Raw genomic sequence first — 18,108 nt, 5'->3', positions numbered from 1 at the left:
TACACACTGGAAAACCGAAAAAGGAGATTACAAGTAGAATTTCGGAAAAAACATTGGGGGTGTTTGGTTCGCACAAAGGTATCGGCTTGGAATCAGGAATCAAACCAGGGTGGTATGGGTTTGGAACTCAATTCCTGATACCTTAGTGTTTGGTTCAATTCCAGGAATGAGGAATCAAATCGTTTTGTATGTCTATTTTATTAACTTTGTACCATTTACCTATATACAAATTTTATCTTTTAAATTTTCATATATTTATTATTTAAAACTTGTATATAGTTTATTTTTATATATTTTTATATATTTTCAATATCATAGTATCTATCCTTAAATGTATTAGAAAAAATCAAAGAAAAATCATTACTTGTATTTTTCACGGAAACAAAAATCTCATAAGAAAAATTAAGGGGGTGTTTGGTTCATGCGTGGGTATGGGTTTGAAATCGGGAATCATACCTGGGTGGTATCGGGTTGGAACTTGATACCTCATACCTTGTGTTTGGTTCAATTTTGGGGGTATGGGGTTAGAAACTAATCAAAGCTAAAAACTCTTCAAAATACAATATTTTTAATAATAATTTTTATACTATTAAATCATGTAGAGAAAATTTAATCAAATAAATATATAAAATGATTTTTTTACAATTGTTTTTATCACTTTTTAATATTTGTAATTTGATACCATGTGTATCAATCTCATACCCACCCCCCTCCCTGGGTATGAGAAACCCATACCTCATGAGTTTGAGGTATGGGTATCAAACCTTCAATTTTGTCAACCAAACACATGGTATGAGTTTGGTTCATTCCAAACCCATACCTCATACCTATATTGGGTGAACCAAACACCCCCTAATTATATGGACATTTCTATTTTTATGAGAAAAAATATATTTTTTTACCATATTTTTTTTTCAATTCTATTTTATGATTTGATACTCATGGATATCAAACTCATACCCACCTCTCCCCTTGGATATGAGAAACCTATACCTCATGGGTTTGAGGTATGAGTATCAAATTGTAAAAAATGTGAAACAAATGGGTTTAGCTCATTCCAAACCCATACCTCATACCTAAAATTGGTGAACAGGCTGAGTAATTGAGCAAGACTTGCGATGCGTCTGGTGGTTTGGGTGATTTAAAGAAAGAAGAAGAAGGTGGGAGGTTGAAAAGTAAAGAAATGAAAAGGGAAGAAGAGAAGAGAAGGGTGAAGAGAAGAGAGAAATGGTTAGTCGTATTAGGAGTTATACTTCATGCTGTTTACATGTTAAGCATTTTCGATATTTACTTCAAAACTCCTATTGTTCATGGCATGGATCCTGTCAAACCTCGTTTCTCTCCTCCTGCTAAACGCCTTATTCTTCTTGTTGGTACTATTCTATCTATACACTTTCCCTTCTTATTCATTCATTCATTCATTCATTTATTAATCGTGTTACGAACTGCGATCTGATTAATGATTATGCTACTTTGCAGCTGATGGTTTGAGAGCTGACAAATTCTATGAGCCTGATGAGAATGGAAATTATCGAGCTCCGTTCTTGAGGAGTGTGATTAAAGAAAAGGGCCGATGGGGCGTGTCCCATGCTAGGCCTCCAACTGAGTCCAGACCTGGGCATGTTGCTATCATTGCAGGGTTTTATGAAGATCCCAGTGCTGTTACTAAAGGATGGAAAGCTAATCCTGTTGAATTTGATTCTGTGTTTAATCAAAGTCATCATACATTTTCATATGGCAGCCCTGATATTGTCCCTATATTTTGTGGCGCATTGCCACACACCACCTGGAATACATATCCTCACGAGTTCGAAGACTTTGCTACCGGTTCGTCTCAATTCTTATTGATTTTTGTGTGTGTGTGATTCTGATTAATTCGTACTGCATGAATGCTTACTTTATCTTTTCCATAAGTTAGTTGATGTATAGTTTGCCGGATAATTTGAAAACTAGTTGCTAGTGTAGTGATTTGGTTTGGTTTCGTGATGGTATTTTAGATGTCATATTCAGCTACTAGATTTTCTTGTTGGACAAGTTAAATTTGTGCTGTAATGTGTGGGGAGCTAGTTTTGATTATCAGAGTGATGGTTTAAATGGGTTATCTGTTGATTTTTGAGTATGATTGACGCCAACGTGGAGGTGATAATATGAAGACAGTAATGCCTAATAGGTGTAGCTTATTATAGAGGCTATTGCTAAACCACGGTTTGGTCCAAGATTGGAAGTGTTCACTCACTAAACTATGGCTGGAGACCTTCTGAATCCCTCCTTGTTGGCACAACCTTTTCTTGTATGTACTCCCTCTGTCCCGGTCATTTGTTGTCTTTTCTATTTTAAGAATGAACTTGATGAGCAATTTGATCATTCACACTCAATTTGTTCCACTTGTCATTTAATAATTGGCTCCTTTCTCTTTCCTTGGTCTTTGTGCCAAAACCAAAGGACAACAATTGACCGGGACGGAGGGAGTAATACACTAGGCTTCTGGTTGTGTCCATGTGTTTCTTGTGATTTCGCCAGATGAGGAATGTATTTAAGGACCATGATTTTACCTTGTTTCTCTCGATGTTAAAACAGTAGCTGCTCTAAGCTGGCACTAGGCACTCTAGTTTTGGTCCTTTTGCATACCAACGATGTGCTCTCATGAGTTAATTGGTACAAGTCAGCTTGAAGTTTGGGTAAGGTTATTTACGGATCAAGTTTCTATTATTAATTCTAGTTTGCACTCACTCTAAGTGTTTACAATGAGTCCTGAAATGTGAACTTTTTTATTGGATGGCAGCAGAAGTACTTGGGCTTATAGTCCATAGTTTCACAAGAATTTTTCTTGACATCTCATTTAATTTTAGAATCTAACTGTCTAAGAGCTGATTTAGTGACCAAGGATGCAAATATTGCTGCTCTGCCCCCATGCTCGACCTCATTGGACAAGGTCATGGTGAAATTTTACTGGGAAGCTGTTACGTTCGTCTCGATTTATTTGAATAGTGACTAAACAATTGTTTGCTTGGTTGTCAATATCTGAGATAAAGAAATTTACAAGTTGGTCAATCGTCAGTGGCCAGAGCTAGATTATAAATTGTATGCTTTGTTTAAATAAGGTTCTTTTGTTACATATTGTTCAGCATAGCAGAAACAGTTTGTGTAGTTAACATATCCGATATAACATCATGAATTAATTCAAAGTGTAAATATAATTTGACACCCCTTTCAGCTTTTAATCTTACCTTTTGTTACAAGTTATGACATCATACTTTGTGCAATGCCTTATCGTTGTTATTATTCACGCAGATGCGTCGTTTTTGGATGAATGGTCCTTTGACCAATTTCAGAGCCTTTTAAACAAGTCAAAGGAAGATAAGAAACTGCAGCAATCACTTGAGCAGGATAATGTGGTCATTTTTCTCCATCTACTTGGCTGTGATTCAAATGGCCATGCTCATCGCCCGTTTTCGTCTATCTATCTCAATAACGTTAAAGTTGTAGACCGGATCGCTGAGAGAGTGTATGAAATAGTAGAGGATCATTTCAAGGACAATAAGACTGCATACATTTTTACAGCTGATCATGGAATGAGTGACAAAGGTAGCCTTTGATAGTTGGTTTACATTTGTGTACTACTTTGAAATGGATTGATAGCCATCTGCATCATTGAATTATTATTATTTTGCCAGTTCAGAATCAGTTTATAGTCACTTCATTAGATAATTTGGTTTTCTGATACTTTGGGGCCTTACCTGAACATTTCAGTCTCTGACTGTCTGACGGCTCTGCTTATATGAATGAGGGTTAGCGGGTTGTTCTCTTGTTGTTTGCGTGTTTGACTGGATTTTGGAAATGAAACGACGTCAAAACAATGAGTTGTAGATATATGCTGATCAAATATTTGTTGTTAGTGTTTAATGAGAGAGAAACAGAAGATAGTGTTATAATATTATCACCTAAAATATAATTGAAACTTGTAAGATAACTTAGCTGTAGCATTTTATTAGTAAAGGCATATGATTGATAGAGGTGATTCTTATACTCATCCATGTCCTTTATAATTTTGTTCGCATTTGATTCAGGTGGCCACCGACATCAACTCTGACTGAAATATTGTCCGTAATTAAGCACAACTCTTTATAGATGACAATATGAAGATATTTGTTTTTGAAAATTCAATTGATTGTGCAAGTAATAGGCACGATGCATTTATTTGTAGAGTCAATGAATTTTTATGTGGGCCATATTTCTATCTGACTTGATAGTGCTCATACTTTTTGGTGAAGACTAACATATGAAACTTGATGTGCAGGTAGTCATGGGGATGGGCATCCGACAAACACCGATACCCCCCTTGTTGCTTGGGGAGCAGGAGTGAAGGCTCCCCAGCCTATCTCCAGTAACCATTCTGACTGTGGCTTCCGTTTTGTTGATGAACATTCACATGACACACCAACACCTAATGAATGGGGTCTTGGTGGCATTGAAAGGGTGGATGTCAATCAGGCTGATATTTCTCCATTGATGGTTATTTACCTTCCTTGATCATCTGCATGACGTCTTCTTTTCCTTATCTGAGATCTACAGTTCTCATTCGTCATTTGGCCTTTTTACAGTCAACTCTTCTTGGTATGCCGTGCCCTGTAAACTCAGTTGGAAGCTTGCCTCTTGATTACATAGACTTTACTGAGGTATGTCATGAGATTATTGTCTAATTGTAATGTGAAAGTTTCTTGTATCTTTGTCATTTTCTGTAACTTAGTTCTCTAATTGAAAGTTTCCAGGGAGATGAAGTTGAAGCTGTGCTTGCTAATACCAAACAAATCTTGAACCAATTCCTCCACAAGTCATGTATCCTTCTTGCTGTAAATTCTGAATTTTAATGGCCATCTTGTCATGTTTTTCACTTGGATTATGTTACTCGGACTCGTATTGAAGTATCTGACTCGAGTTCATGTTAAAGTGTCAAATTCAGCTAGTTTTTGTAAACCTTCAGCTTTTTTGGGTTAAACAAAGTGTCCTAGTGTCCTACGCATGTCTGAATGTCGAGTGTGGACAAGGTAGGCAATATGAAGAGTCGGCTTAACAAAACTTGGCACTTGATTGCTTTGTCGAAGTTGCTACATTGTCATCCTTGCAAGAGCATATTACTTCCAAATTGATGGGGGATTGGTCGTATGGGTAAACTTTCCTGGTCAACTTATAATTCTATTCTTTCAGGACTCACATTAGCAGGAAGTTGTTATTCTATATATTTACAGTAATATTCTCTCTTTCAGCAGCAACTGCAGCTGAATTGCATGACCATTAAGAGTTCGCATTCCATTTACGTCTGCCATTTGATTCTATCTTTGACTATGAAGATTGGTATTTCTTGACAAGAGATTAGATATAAAGCAATCACATTCCTTGTTTTTCAAGCCTTTCAAGCCATTAACCAACTATTTGTCAATGATGGATAAAATTGAAGAGCATGTCTCCAGCAGAGAGTATCCAAATGCGATGAAATTATCCGAAAACCTCAGAAAATTGGCTCTTCAAGGACTTCATTATTTCCAGACATATGACTGGATGATGCTCATGACAGTGATAACTCTTGGATACATTGGTTGGATTATCTACCTGGTGGTTCATGTTTTGCAATCCTATACTAGTTGGCCTGGTAAAATGATGAAGAAAGAAGAAGCTGATCACCAGGAAAAAAAACTAAGGAAGGTATGAGGCTATGAACAGTTGCTTGTTGTAGAATCCAGTCCTTTTCGCTGCATACGTAAACATGCTATTGTGTAATGATTTATTGTCTGTTCAGGGGATGGATAAATTCCTTTGTATCCTGTCCTATCTTTGTGTATTTTACCAAGATACATTTAGAAAATGTGTAAAAGACGAAATTATGACAGCTAATAGCTAAAGAAAAGGAGTACATTAGCTCTGAAACTCGAGATGGGTTTTAAAGGGGATAAATGCACGACTCCATTTATTTGATTTTCGAGTAATCTAATTATCGGATTGTTATGGAGTCAATGATGGTACTGGCACCTCATCTCCATTCTCCTAGACCTAAATTTCTCATTACATGGATTTTCATCAAAGTATTATGCACTCCAACATATGTCTGTTGCATGTTCACTTTCCCATTCCTGCTTTTTGCACCTGAAAACTATGGTCCTGCAAATACTAGAAACACTAAAGAGAATTGCGCAAGCCTCCTAAGTTGAGCAAGGATGCTATTTTGTTCTCTAAGGGAAAACTGTTTCTATTGGTTGTGTTTTCTTTACCATAATTTGTGGCGAAAATATTATGTTAATGGCCTGGTCGTTTTCTCCAAAGTACTGCTGATATTGTTTTCTTTTTATTGATTGATGACATTTAAGTTATTAATGATTTGGCAAGTAATAGTGAAAAATGAGCAGCAATAGGCAAAATATGCTTCTACTCTTTTTTTTTTCTCTTTTTTTTTGTGGATGAGCACTCATTAGCAAAATGTTCGGAAAATTCACGTAGTACCCCTAAGGTTTGCCACTTTGCATGTGGTACCCCTCTTTTTAAATAAGAAAAAATTGACTGACCAGTGACCATAGCTTGTGTTTAGGGTTTTTTTTGGAATTGATGGTGCTTACGTGAACTACGATTCGAAAAAAAAAATATTTGTCGCATTCTAAACTTGTGGTAAAGTTTTGTCTATCAAAGTTATTTGATCGAATAAACTTTGATAAATCAAATCTCTTGACCACGAGTTCCAAATGGTGATTTTTTTTTTTTTCATTCAAACTGACTGTTCCAAAATCTTCATACTGGAACAAAAAAAACCCGCTTCTGATCTCGTGATCACTACTTATATTCAGACAGTTTTTTTTGTTGAAATGTACCACGTGCAAAGTGGCAAACCAAGAGTCTTTCGAATATAAAACTTGGTTACACTTAGTGATAATGACAACAATTAGGGGTACCGTGTATGTTTTAAAAAGTGTAGGGGTACCATGTAGAAAGTCGAAAAATTGAGGGGTACCATGTAGAATATCCCTTTATTTTATTTTTACTTTTTATTTTTTTAATAAAATATTTCTTGCCTATTTTTTGTTCAAATTTTCATTGGTTGATTTGTGGCGTCCCTTGTTTTTTCTGTTTCACAAAAGACTTTAAAACAATCGAAAGGTTCTACTCTTTGGAGCAACAAGTAGGGACGTGAAGTAACGAAACTATCAAGGTGATGGAATGTGTGTCTTACTAGAAATAGTTTTATATTTTGATAATGTTTTGGTGGAGGTTGAAGCAATTGTGCAAACCATGTTGAATTCCTTTTTTACTTAGGTTGATCTTAAATATAAAAATGTGAACCACCGAGAAAATATTTCTAGAGATAACCTTACTCACACAGTCACACCAGTACTATAGACATCAATGATGGTAAGAACATTTCTAGGAGAAAAGCATTAAAAGGATTTATGAAGATCATAAGGGTCAAATTGTTTTACTCGGTGGCTCGGTGCTAGACTACTAGAGTGTGGTCAAGTTAGTGTATTGTTGGCTTATGCTGTTTCTCTGCAAGAGGGTTTCTTTGCGGTTTAAACTTTGTAAGCTTCTGATGCATCTATAGGAGGAGATAACCTGTCTCATTATTCCACTTTGTGCGGCTCTGAAAGTTCCTTGGAGAAATTTTTTTTAATGCAATCGCAGACATTAGATTGAGTTTGCTATTCCTAAAATGTGAGCTATTCTTTTTTTTTTTTTTTTTTTTTTTTTTTTTTTTGCAGTGGGACCACTAAAGTAACTAACTCTATGCCTCTATGGCCTATTAGGGGCATTTGTGTCGTAATCTTTTGAAATGGACTTGATAGGATTTCACTTTCTCCACTCTTGTGAAAGAATGAGACAGATTGTACTTTTATGTGATCAACCAAATTTCCTTTCAACACTAGAAAATGCCGGCTCCCTTTTTCTTGTTATCAATCATCTAGTTAGAGTTTTTAAGGTTCCATTTGCCATCAGCAAAACTACAGTTTCCTTTCATTGCTGCTTTATGCATCTCTTTTTGAGTTATCCTTTTTGCCTGCAGGTCTATATTCTTGGAGGGTTGTTCATGGGGGCCTTTTCTGTAATACTGCTTATTGAGCGTTCTCCGCCTCTGTACCATGCTTATACTGCCATGACAGTTTTCCTTTGGACACAAATTCTAAGTGAATATCAGTTTTTGAATGTTTTACGACGAAGGTTGCAGAAGGAGAAGCTTGGTTATTTCATCAAACTTGTGGCTTATTGTGTTGTTTCAGTTCTTCTCCTTGAATTTCTGGTACTATTAGAAAACGAAATTTTTCTTTCTATAGAAAACTATTTTCTTACACTTATTCTTTACTTTAAGTTGGTTTCCACTTGCACAGGTACATAGCTTCACAGAAAGAAAACTCTACACTGGGTGCTTCCTGGTTACTGGGGTTGTAGCTTCCTTTTATCTCTATCATGCAATGCCATGGAGATCTTGGATACCACCCTTTATATGTGTATCATGTTGGTGTCTGTCAGCTTTCACATTGATGCCTGCAGAAATTCCTGACAATACTTTGCTGGTGTAAGTTTCCTTCATCACTCTACAAGCAGTCTTTTGTTTTGTCATATGCACATCTCTTTTTATTTCCATTTCTAGGGGAACCAAAGACTTACTGTCCGTGTACTTGGGAATGTAGTGGAATAAATCAAAATGGCTCACTAAAGTTGTAACATGTTTTTTATGCTATGAAGTACCACTCAGTCGTTGCAATTTTAGGCGCAATTTCATTATTGGTCACCTGGAAACTACATCTCTATGCTTTTATAGACATGTGACTGTACACATCTGATTCTCTTATCTAGCCATGGACGGATTCGGGTCATGTTATTGCGATAAATCTCTCATTTTATGTGCAAAAAATGGGTCTTGGTGTATATGGTTTTTGAATAGTAATCTGCATATAAACATATCAGACCATGGTAAAAATCTTGGTTTGAGACTTGATCTCATAAGCGGTTGTCACGACCTGATCTTGGTCGTCTTGCTATAAATGCGGTCGATACCACGGGAAATGCGGCTGCAGTACCCTTCAAAAGTCCAAACCTTCATGATTAAGACACATGTTAGTGTTACAGCTGATATCTGAAACCATGTATCAAAGTATCAAAGATGAGATGATGTTCTGCATGAGCTTATTTGTATGCAGAGTTGCTAGTGGGGGTCTGATAGTTATCGTTGGAGGGGCTGCAAGGTGGCTGGAACTGCACAGTGAAGATAATAAATACTGGCTACATATTCTGAATCATGAATTGACCAAGCCGAAGGTTCCAATGCTTTTTCATTTACAGGTTTTTAAATGATTGCGATAATTAATTTCCACGATTTCTGCAGATTGAGCTTGCCACTATGTCCTCTTGTTCTTCTTCATCATTTTGGTCATTACGTTGATGCTGACTATATTCTACATGATATAGGCTTTTCTGGTGGGCCTATCATCTATCATGGTGCCCCTATCAACATCTCACAGAACCCAAAATCAAGAATTGCTTGTTTTGCACCAGTTAATAAATTGGTTTGTTGCAGGTATATCTTAACCTTCTTCTCATATCACTTTGTCCATCTCCCAATCAAAAAGACATTCCACCGGTCTCTTATCCCTAACTCTTTTAATTGTTTAGCACAAGAACTGAATTAGGCATTAGATCTTTTAGGTGCGTGTATATTATGATAAAAAGAAATTGGAAATAAATTCACTAATTCATAAAAGGGAAGGCAGTCTAGTTAGCCACCATTGTCATGTTAATAACTTTATTGTACACATGAGCATGCTTTTGTGTGGGCGTCAATAAGATGGTATTTTATACCTTAATTGATTCATGTTGTGTCTTGCATTAATCATGATTGAACGATCTTTTACTTCTTCAATAGCTATGCTTTTGAATAGCTATTGCTTTCGTATCAATTTCCATCAGGTTATTGTTGTGGCTATTGCTTTGGCAGTTGCTAGTGTCATTTCATTGTACTGACATGTTTTATGCGTTTTCATATAGGTGTTTCATTGGTTCTTCCACTGTTTTCAGCACCAAGCCTTTTGTCTAGATTAACTTCCATATTTCTCGGATTTGCACCAGCATTTTTGCTTTTATCGATTGGGTACATTTTTTTTTTTCAATTCTAAAACATAATTAGAGTCAATTCAAGTGTTTTGTCATGTTTTCATGTGATTCGTCGTGTTTGAAGGGATATAACTGATCATTTCGTTCTGATCTTCATGTAGATATGAAGCATTGTTCTATGCTGCATTCAGCCTTGTACTAATGGCATGGATATTGTTTGAAAACTCAATTCTCACCCTGGGTAGACCGAAAAGATCAACATCTTCGCAAGATAGTACAGGAGAAGAGATCTCTGCAGAACATGCGGATAGGCCCTTGAAGTTGTCTGATGTTAGAATCCCCTTGGTCTTTGTAAGTCACATTTCTTCTTTGCACAATGTAAATTTAATTATCTTATTGTACCTTAATCATGTCATTATCATTCCCAATGGAGCCAAGGACTTGCTATTCATTGATTTTAGATTGTAATGAAATGAACAAAAATCGCTCACTACTGGTGCATGGTTAGATGTTCAATTTAGTTCGGGAAACGGGTATGAGGAACACTATTGGGTTCAAATATAAATAACTTTGGCAACTTAGTCTGCGAAACAACTATGTTCCATTCAGTATGTTTTGGTTTTGAGGATTGGCTTATGGAACCCTGAACTATGCAACTATGAACTTCATTAGCTTTAATGCAGCAGTTTGTTGAAGCAAATTGCGAGTTTGCGACACAATTTTTTATTTTTATTTTTTGTTTATCATGGTTCACCTATAAATAGCCTTTACATTGCCGTCGCCAGGAACCTTTGAGGATCGGATAATGTTATTGTATGTTGCTCTTTTAATATTTGTGGATCAAAGATTCAAAACACATTGATGGCATACCTTTTAGCAGCACTAAGTTTCCATTTTTTAGCAATTAAAATCTGGTCGCAGTAGTTTGTATGCTTTTGATTATTTGAAAACTTGACCTAATATGGTAGTTTGTTTCGTCGTGGTTCTAGAATGAACCCATCCTTTAGAATGACTACCTTGTGTTTCTCTCTCGTTACTAATTTGTTTGTACTTTCTAGTTTCTATGCTTAATCTCCTCTGGTTGAAGGGGTGTGTAGTGAATTTTCTGTGGCTTGAGAACAGCGGTATAGGTTTGTGAGTAGATTACCTATAATGAAGATATGGCCTTGTCATAATTAATGTTTACTTGAGACAAACACAATGACTATTGGCTGATTTCTCTTGTAAGCCATTCTAGCAGTATGCTGGTCTGACTATATACAGAGAATTTTCCAAGTATATATTAAAGTGAATGGTTCATATCTTGATATGAGGTGCTATGATCGATCATGATGTAGTCACTTATCATGTTGTAGCCGTATGTTTGTTCATATATTCTTAACTGTGTTCCAGCTATTTGGACATTGACACTTTATTGTTCTGCAGATGGTTTTGTTTAATGTTGCCTTCTTCGGCACTGGAAACTTTGCTAGCATTGCGAGTTTTGAGATATCGTCTGTCTACCGTTTCATCACAATCTTCAGTGTAAGTGACCCTCAAATATCCCTAGAGTTGCTCACCAATTTTTATTTTCTGGCTAATACTGATCTTATATATTTCACTTTGCAGCCGTTTTTGATGGCAGCCCTTCTAATTTTCAAGTTATTCATTCCCTTCATGCTTGTGATGTAAGTGCCACCGCTGGTTTCTTCTTTCTTGTTCTCCTTCTCAATTTCCTACATTTGATAGTAATGACTCGTGATGTTTTGATTTATTTTCTAGCGCTTTTATAGTAAAACAACGCGTTTGATGATAAATCATAAAATTTCAAATATCTTAACCCCTCCAGTCCTCATCCCATTTATATGTTGATTTTTGGTGTCAAACATTGTCGAGTGCCAATTGCAATTAAATCATAATCTCTCACGATGTACACTATTGAATTTTTATTTTTATTTTGTAATATGAGACTAGTTGCTTGATAAACATGACACATTTAGATCATATTCCTACATATATTTGGTGAAATTTATGGTTGAAGTTGTATTGAATTACCACTATAGTCGTATGGAGACGGTAAATTTGGGATGGAGCTCGTATTTTCTATTGGCTTTTGAGTAGGATTGTTAACAATGATTATGGTTAGTTCCATAAGGCCTCAAATGTTGCTGCAAGATGTAGTCATTCTGAATTATACTCCCTCCAATTCGCTATAATGTTCCCTCTTTCCCGAAACGGATTATTCAAGTAATGTCCCCCTTTCCTTTTTTGGTAACTTTTACTCTTATTTTATTCATCCCTCTCTCCTATTACCAAACCCCACACAACTCTTTTACTCTTATTTTATTACTTTCCTTAATGTTTTGGCCCCATAAATCCTTATTTAACTCCTAATAATTCATCTCTCTCTCCTATCAACAAACCCCACATTTGTCCTTTATTCATTTTTCTTAAGTATTGTGCCCATCTCAAAGGGGATCATTATGATGAATTGGAGGGAGTAGTTCACATGTAATCCCAGAGGAGGTTACTAGATTTGTCAAGAGTTAGAAGCTTTGACATTTACGTGATGGTCATTGGACCACTATATTTTTCATGGTGGTGGTACCGCTTCTGGTATAAGTTATGTGCCGATTAAAAAATTGAATGCGATTGTGGGATGTCTTCATAGACTAATATGATCATTCCCCCACCCCCCCTCCCTCCCCTCATGTTGCCTCAAAATTTTGTAGAAGTTGTAGTCATGTAAGAACGAAGATTTACTACTATGGCTGATACGAATGTGGTTAGGATCCGGATTCTACTTTGGATCGATGAGGTGGATAAGATCCTACCAGACTAAAAAACAAAGTTAGATTTGTAGAATATGGTAAAATATTGTGTTTAAATCTCAAACAAGTATCAATTGCGAGACATTATCTTTTAAAATAGTCAACTTGTGAACTACTCCCTTACATTTGTTTTCTTGCAAACTCACCCCTTTTAAAACTTATTTTTGTGGAACATTACCCAAAGTGGGTTTCGGGCAAAAAAAAGTTAACTTTCCGGCAGTTGACCTCTTTCTGCACATGAGAACTTATGTTTTCTTACTTTTGTAAAACACTACCTTTTAAAAGGTTGTTTATGCAATTTTTTGGTTTGAACAGTGTCGTGAGTTTTTAATAAGCTAAAACTCTATCATATGACCCAAATAAGGAAAATCTAATTAACATCAACTATTACATATTCATTTGTGATCATTTACTTGTTTAGTACATCATAGAAGCTGTTGATTAAGACCAACAATTAGTTTTAACATTCTTCACGAAAATAGAGGTGATACACACCAATTTGTTTACTTCAATATTACAAAAGTGTGTGTTCACCTATTGATGCTCCTTTTTCCCGGTCCTTTCATTTACTACTTAGGACCAGGATCGGTCAGCACTTTTTGGATCATAAAATTTTTCGAACCTATGATCCACATTTGGTGTTGAACAACTATGGTTGATACTGTTTTCTATTCATTAGACATGAGGAGAAAAGCGTCAGGAGTCCCGTGTTATGATTCATGAATTAAATTCCCTTGTGGGCGTAAATTTCACTGCAGAATTAGACACTCTTCGTCTCATTTTTGTCTCCACTTAATAAGATGTAGAGAGTCGCGTTTACTTATCTTAAAACTATTATTTTCTTATTATCATTTGAAAAGTTTTACTACTCCTGGAATATGATTTTAGAAAATATTGGTCAAACTTGATATTATTTGACTTCCAAATCAGGTGAGGAACAATAAAAATGAGATGGAATCGATCGATATTGAGATTTGGCTTATTGAAGCAGAAATCAGTTTACACACAAAAGGAGTAGTATACTCTACAAGTGTATAGGACTTTTTATGTCAAAACCATATCTCTATTAAAAACCCTTTTGTGTTTAATGTGTATTTATCTGATTCGTTCTAATGTGCAGTTGTGTCTTCAGTACTATAACCAAACTTATTCGGGTTCCACGCTTGGGATTGTATTTTCTGGTGGTACTCTTTTCCGACGTAATGACTATCCATTTTTTCTTCCTGGTATGCTCACTATAAATCTCTTTTCCTTTCGTTGTACCTTTTGGTCATATTATATATGTCACAGACGGTTTGGTTACAATTGATTGGAATACTACCTTGATTGGAATGCAGCATTACAAATTTTGACATTGTTTGTTGGGGTTACTTGTAGTTGTAGTTAAGTGATTCCCTGTCGTTCAGGTTTTGCCTGTATCTAAACAGTTAATTAAAGGTGTGTTTGGATCTAAAAAGTGAAGGGATGGGGAATTGATGAGATCTTAAGTCTAAACCATACCAAATCCTGCTTAGTACTTTTGTTCATTTAGTAACTTGGTCCTTGTACATTTCACTTACTCATCTTTTGTAATAGTAGTTTAGTATTCTCAATCTTTGTGCAATAAAGGTCTGCGTAGTTTGAAATGGATTGGAGGTGCTATATCATTTCCTCAGTTCCGTTTATTCGATATGCTTTCTATTGGGCAAGACTCAAGAGCAAGACCGGGAAAATCTCGACTCACGACCGAATCCAAAATAACCCGTTAATGAGACTATGGGCAAGAGTATTTGTATACCTACCTACCTCTTCTTTTCCATATAACTAGGTCTAGACTCTAGGTGCTATATTATAAAGATGATGTTTATGTCGAGACTCGCATTGTTCCATATAGAGAGAGTACTTGATGGACTTGGTAAAATTTAAAACATACATATGCATATTATGCAATCAAATTAAAGTCCAAAAACAAAAATGTTCAAGCTTATTTAGAACAAAGCGAGGTATCTCAAAACCCACTGTTGAAGTATGAGACTTTTAGTGTATTCTAGAAGTTTCCGGAATATTCTAGATTTATCCGGAATGTGCTAGAATAATGTAGAAACAACTAGATTAGTCTAGAGGAGTCTAGAAGGATCTAGAAGAGTCATGTATGTTCTAGGTTTATGTAGAACAATCTAGAACCTTCTAGACATGTGCATAAGTGGTAAGGAACTCTAGAGAGTTCCGTATCTAGGCCACTCTAGAATGCTCCATTCTAGAGTGTTCTTGGGATGTAAAAGAAGGAGGAGGAGCTCTATAAATAGAGGACCTCTCCTCCCATTTCTAAGAACCCAAATGTAACCAAGTGTATCCAACAATTTCACAACAAATCAATACACAAACTAATTCCTTCAAACTAAACTCCAACTAATCAACCTACAAATTAATCAACTAAACAAACAACTAATCTCCACTCTACTTCCTATACTCCCCCATACACCAACAAGTGGTATCAGAGCTCTAAAGATCTTAGGGCAACAAAATAAAACTATGGCTTCCGCATCAAACACTCTATTACCCGCTCCTCTAGATTTTCTAGATTTATTTAGAGGAGAAAATTATGACCATTGGTGCATTAAAATGAAGCTCTTCTTAAGAGTAAATGCACTATGGGAGATAGTGGAAAATGGTCCCCAAAAACAACAAGAAGGTGTTCCAACCACCGAAGCCACCTTAAAAAAAATAAAAGAGGATGAAATAAATGACGCCAAAGCCCTGTGTTTCATCTTTAATACCGTTTCGGAGATCATTTTTCCAAAAATAATGTGGGCTTCTACCGCAAAAGAAGCATGGGATATACTCCAAAAAGAATTCTATGGTGATGAAAGGATAAGGGCATTACGCCTTAATGCCTTAAGAAAACATTTCGAAAATTTGAAAATGGGGGAGAATGAAGACATAACAATCTACACTTGGAGAGTAATGGAGACAATTAACCAAATGAAAATATATGGTGAAGAAGTCGCTGAAACGAGGATTGTGCAGAAAATTCTCACAACTTTGACAAAAAAATTCGACATGATTGTCAGTATTATTAAAGAATCAAGGGATCTATCGAAGCTCACCGTGACAGAGCTAATTGAATCTTTACACGCCCATGATAAGAAGTTCAAGACTCAAGAATCTTCTTTCGAAGATACATCTTCCCATGAAGCAGCCAGGCATTGGGAGGAAAAGAAGGTAGAAACAAATGTGATCTGGGAGGAAAAGAAGGTAGAAACAAATGTGACCTTACTCCCTGATCATCCCCAGCATCCACAAGGTAATGCTGACACAACCAACAACAATGATTCTCCTATTCCTCCATCAACTCCTAAAGCACATTCTCCATCCCCCGAATGACAATGTGGAGAATGTTACAGGAGCACAAGGTAAGAGAAATCTCTCTGAAATTTATGTAGAATGTCTCTCCATTCAAGATACAGAAGAGTGCAAAAGATGTTACTTCACTTTTGAGGAGCCAAAAGACTTTGATGAGGCTTCCAAACAGAAGGAGTGGCAAGAACCTATGGAGAAGGAGATAAATATGATAAAGGAGTTGGTTGACAAGACAAGAGATCGAAAGGTAATTGGTGTAAAATGGGTTTATAAAACTAAGTTGAATCCTAATGGCTCTATCAATAAGCACAAAGCAAGAATGATCGGCAAAGGATATTTACAACAAGATGGAATTCACTCCGAAGATACATTTGCTCCAGTTGTTCGTCATGCTACCAGCTCGAGGAGGAGACGTACATTGAGCAACCTCCGAGTTTGGCGATACAAAAGAAAAAAGAAAAAGAAGAGGAATGTTCAAGCTAAGTGTTACACCAAAAGTCTCAAGGAGGAGTGTTGAAGTATGAGACTTTTAGTGTATTCTAGAAGTTTCCGGAATATTCTAGATTTATCCGGAATGTGCTAGAATAATGTAGAAACAACTAGATTAGTCTAGAGGAGTCTAGAAGGATCTAGAAGAGTCATGTATGTTCTAGGTTTATGTAGAACAATCTAGAACCTTCTAGACATGTGCATAAGTGGTAAGGAACTCTAGAGAGTTCCGTATCTAGGCCACTCTAGAATGCTCCATTCTAGAGTGTTCTTGGGATGTAAAAGAAGGAGGAGGAGCTCTATAAATAGAGGACCTCTCCTCCCATTTCTAAGAACCCAAATGTAACCAAGTGTATCCAACAATTTCACAACAAATCAATACACAAACTAATTCCTTCAAACTAAACTCCAACTAATCAACCTACAAATTAATCAACTAAACAAACAACTAATCTCCACTCTACTTCCTATACTCCCCCATACACCAACACCCACGTTGTTCAATATACCTTGTTTTCCTTAATTCTTATTTTTATATTTTTATATTTTAATTGTTTTTGCTGCCATGAATCATGTCAGGTACGAAATACAGGAAGTTGGATGGAGATAGGGAACAGCATAAGCCATTTTGGAATAATGAGTGCTCAAGTTGTATTCGTGCTTTTGCTCTTTGCATTAACAAATATATACACCAAGGATATTCAGATTCAATCTTCTGCTTCCTTATCTCGAAAATTAGTTTAGGGGTTGTTAGAGTCGTACTAAAGGGTAGGAAATGTTCCAAACTATACACCTCCTTAGTCATAACCCCTTTTTTGTGCCGGCTATTATTTTTGCACATGGTATAGTGCCTTGTTGAGAATATTTTTTGACGTAATTGATTTTCCGAGTACATTTTTACTCAATGGAGTACTATTAAATTTTCAACCATATAACGTTTTAAATTTCTCTAATTATGAATAGTAATTTGAATTTAAACATGTAGTTGATTCGTTAATCTTAGATTATTATCAAACTAAAGTTTTCCTTTTTTTTTTTTTTTTCTCTTCTAGATTTTTTTTACCTTAATTACATCTTTGGCTTCTTCAAGGTTTTGTTGGGTGGTGCGATGGGGCTGACGTTGTGATTAGATTGATAACGACAAGAGGAAGGTTACGTGGGTCGCCAATGGTGAGCGGATGTGTGAGGTGGTGGTGGCAGCGAGGTCGGGCAAGGGGAGAAGGTGTTGTGTGAGCGTGCAGTGGAAGAAGTGGGTGGTTCGTTGGCGAGGAAAAGGTAGGGGCAGCGGTGGTCATTGGGGATGACCAGTGTTGCATGAGGTGGCTAGTGGTGGTTTGTTGGTGAGGAAGAGGGAGGGAGCGGCGGTGGTCGTTGGGGATGACCA

General features: G+C 36.3%; 1 protein-coding gene across 2 annotated transcripts; it reads left to right on the top strand.

Annotated features, from left to right (window-relative positions):
* Positions 1–956: 956 nt before the first annotated feature.
* Positions 957–17,629, top strand: LOC141633684 (uncharacterized). Of its 2 annotated transcripts, none has more exons than XM_074446104.1 (17): positions 957–1,373; positions 1,480–1,827; positions 3,292–3,585; positions 4,298–4,512; positions 4,602–4,676; positions 4,770–4,836; positions 5,375–5,700; positions 8,042–8,275; positions 8,364–8,551; positions 9,177–9,294; positions 9,445–9,553; positions 10,021–10,123; positions 10,248–10,437; positions 11,512–11,610; positions 11,695–11,753; positions 14,017–14,122; positions 17,304–17,629. In XM_074446104.1, the coding sequence occupies exons 1-17, from the start codon at positions 1,184–1,186 to the stop codon at positions 17,466–17,468; spliced, it is 2,886 nt and encodes a 961-aa protein (XP_074302205.1). In that variant the 5' UTR covers positions 957–1,183; the 3' UTR covers positions 17,469–17,629. The 2 variants fall into 2 exon arrangements, with proteins under 2 accessions (XP_074302205.1, XP_074302204.1); XM_074446103.1 differs by having other exon boundaries at positions 1,042–1,373; positions 9,177–9,318.
* Positions 17,630–18,108: the final 479 nt, after the last annotated feature.

The sequence above is a fragment of the Silene latifolia genome, chromosome Y (assembly GCF_048544455.1).
Source record: "Silene latifolia isolate original U9 population chromosome Y, ASM4854445v1, whole genome shotgun sequence".
Lineage (NCBI taxonomy): Eukaryota > Viridiplantae > Streptophyta > Magnoliopsida > Caryophyllales > Caryophyllaceae > Silene > Silene latifolia.
This window is presented reverse-complemented; position numbering and strand designations above follow the sequence as displayed.

Bases quoted from the DNA above. Each gene is read 5' to 3' on its own strand.
- LOC141633684 (XM_074446103.1), top strand. From the start codon at position 1,184: ATGAAAAGGGAAGAAGAGAAGAGAAGGGTGAAGAGAAGAGAGAAATGG. The intron at 9,319-9,444 runs GTTTTTAAATGA...TACATGATATAG, and splicing joins CAATGCTTTTTCATTTACAG to GCTTTTCTGGTGGGCCTATC. The intron at 10,124-10,247 runs GTACATTTTTTT...ATCTTCATGTAG, and splicing joins TTTTTGCTTTTATCGATTGG to ATATGAAGCATTGTTCTATG.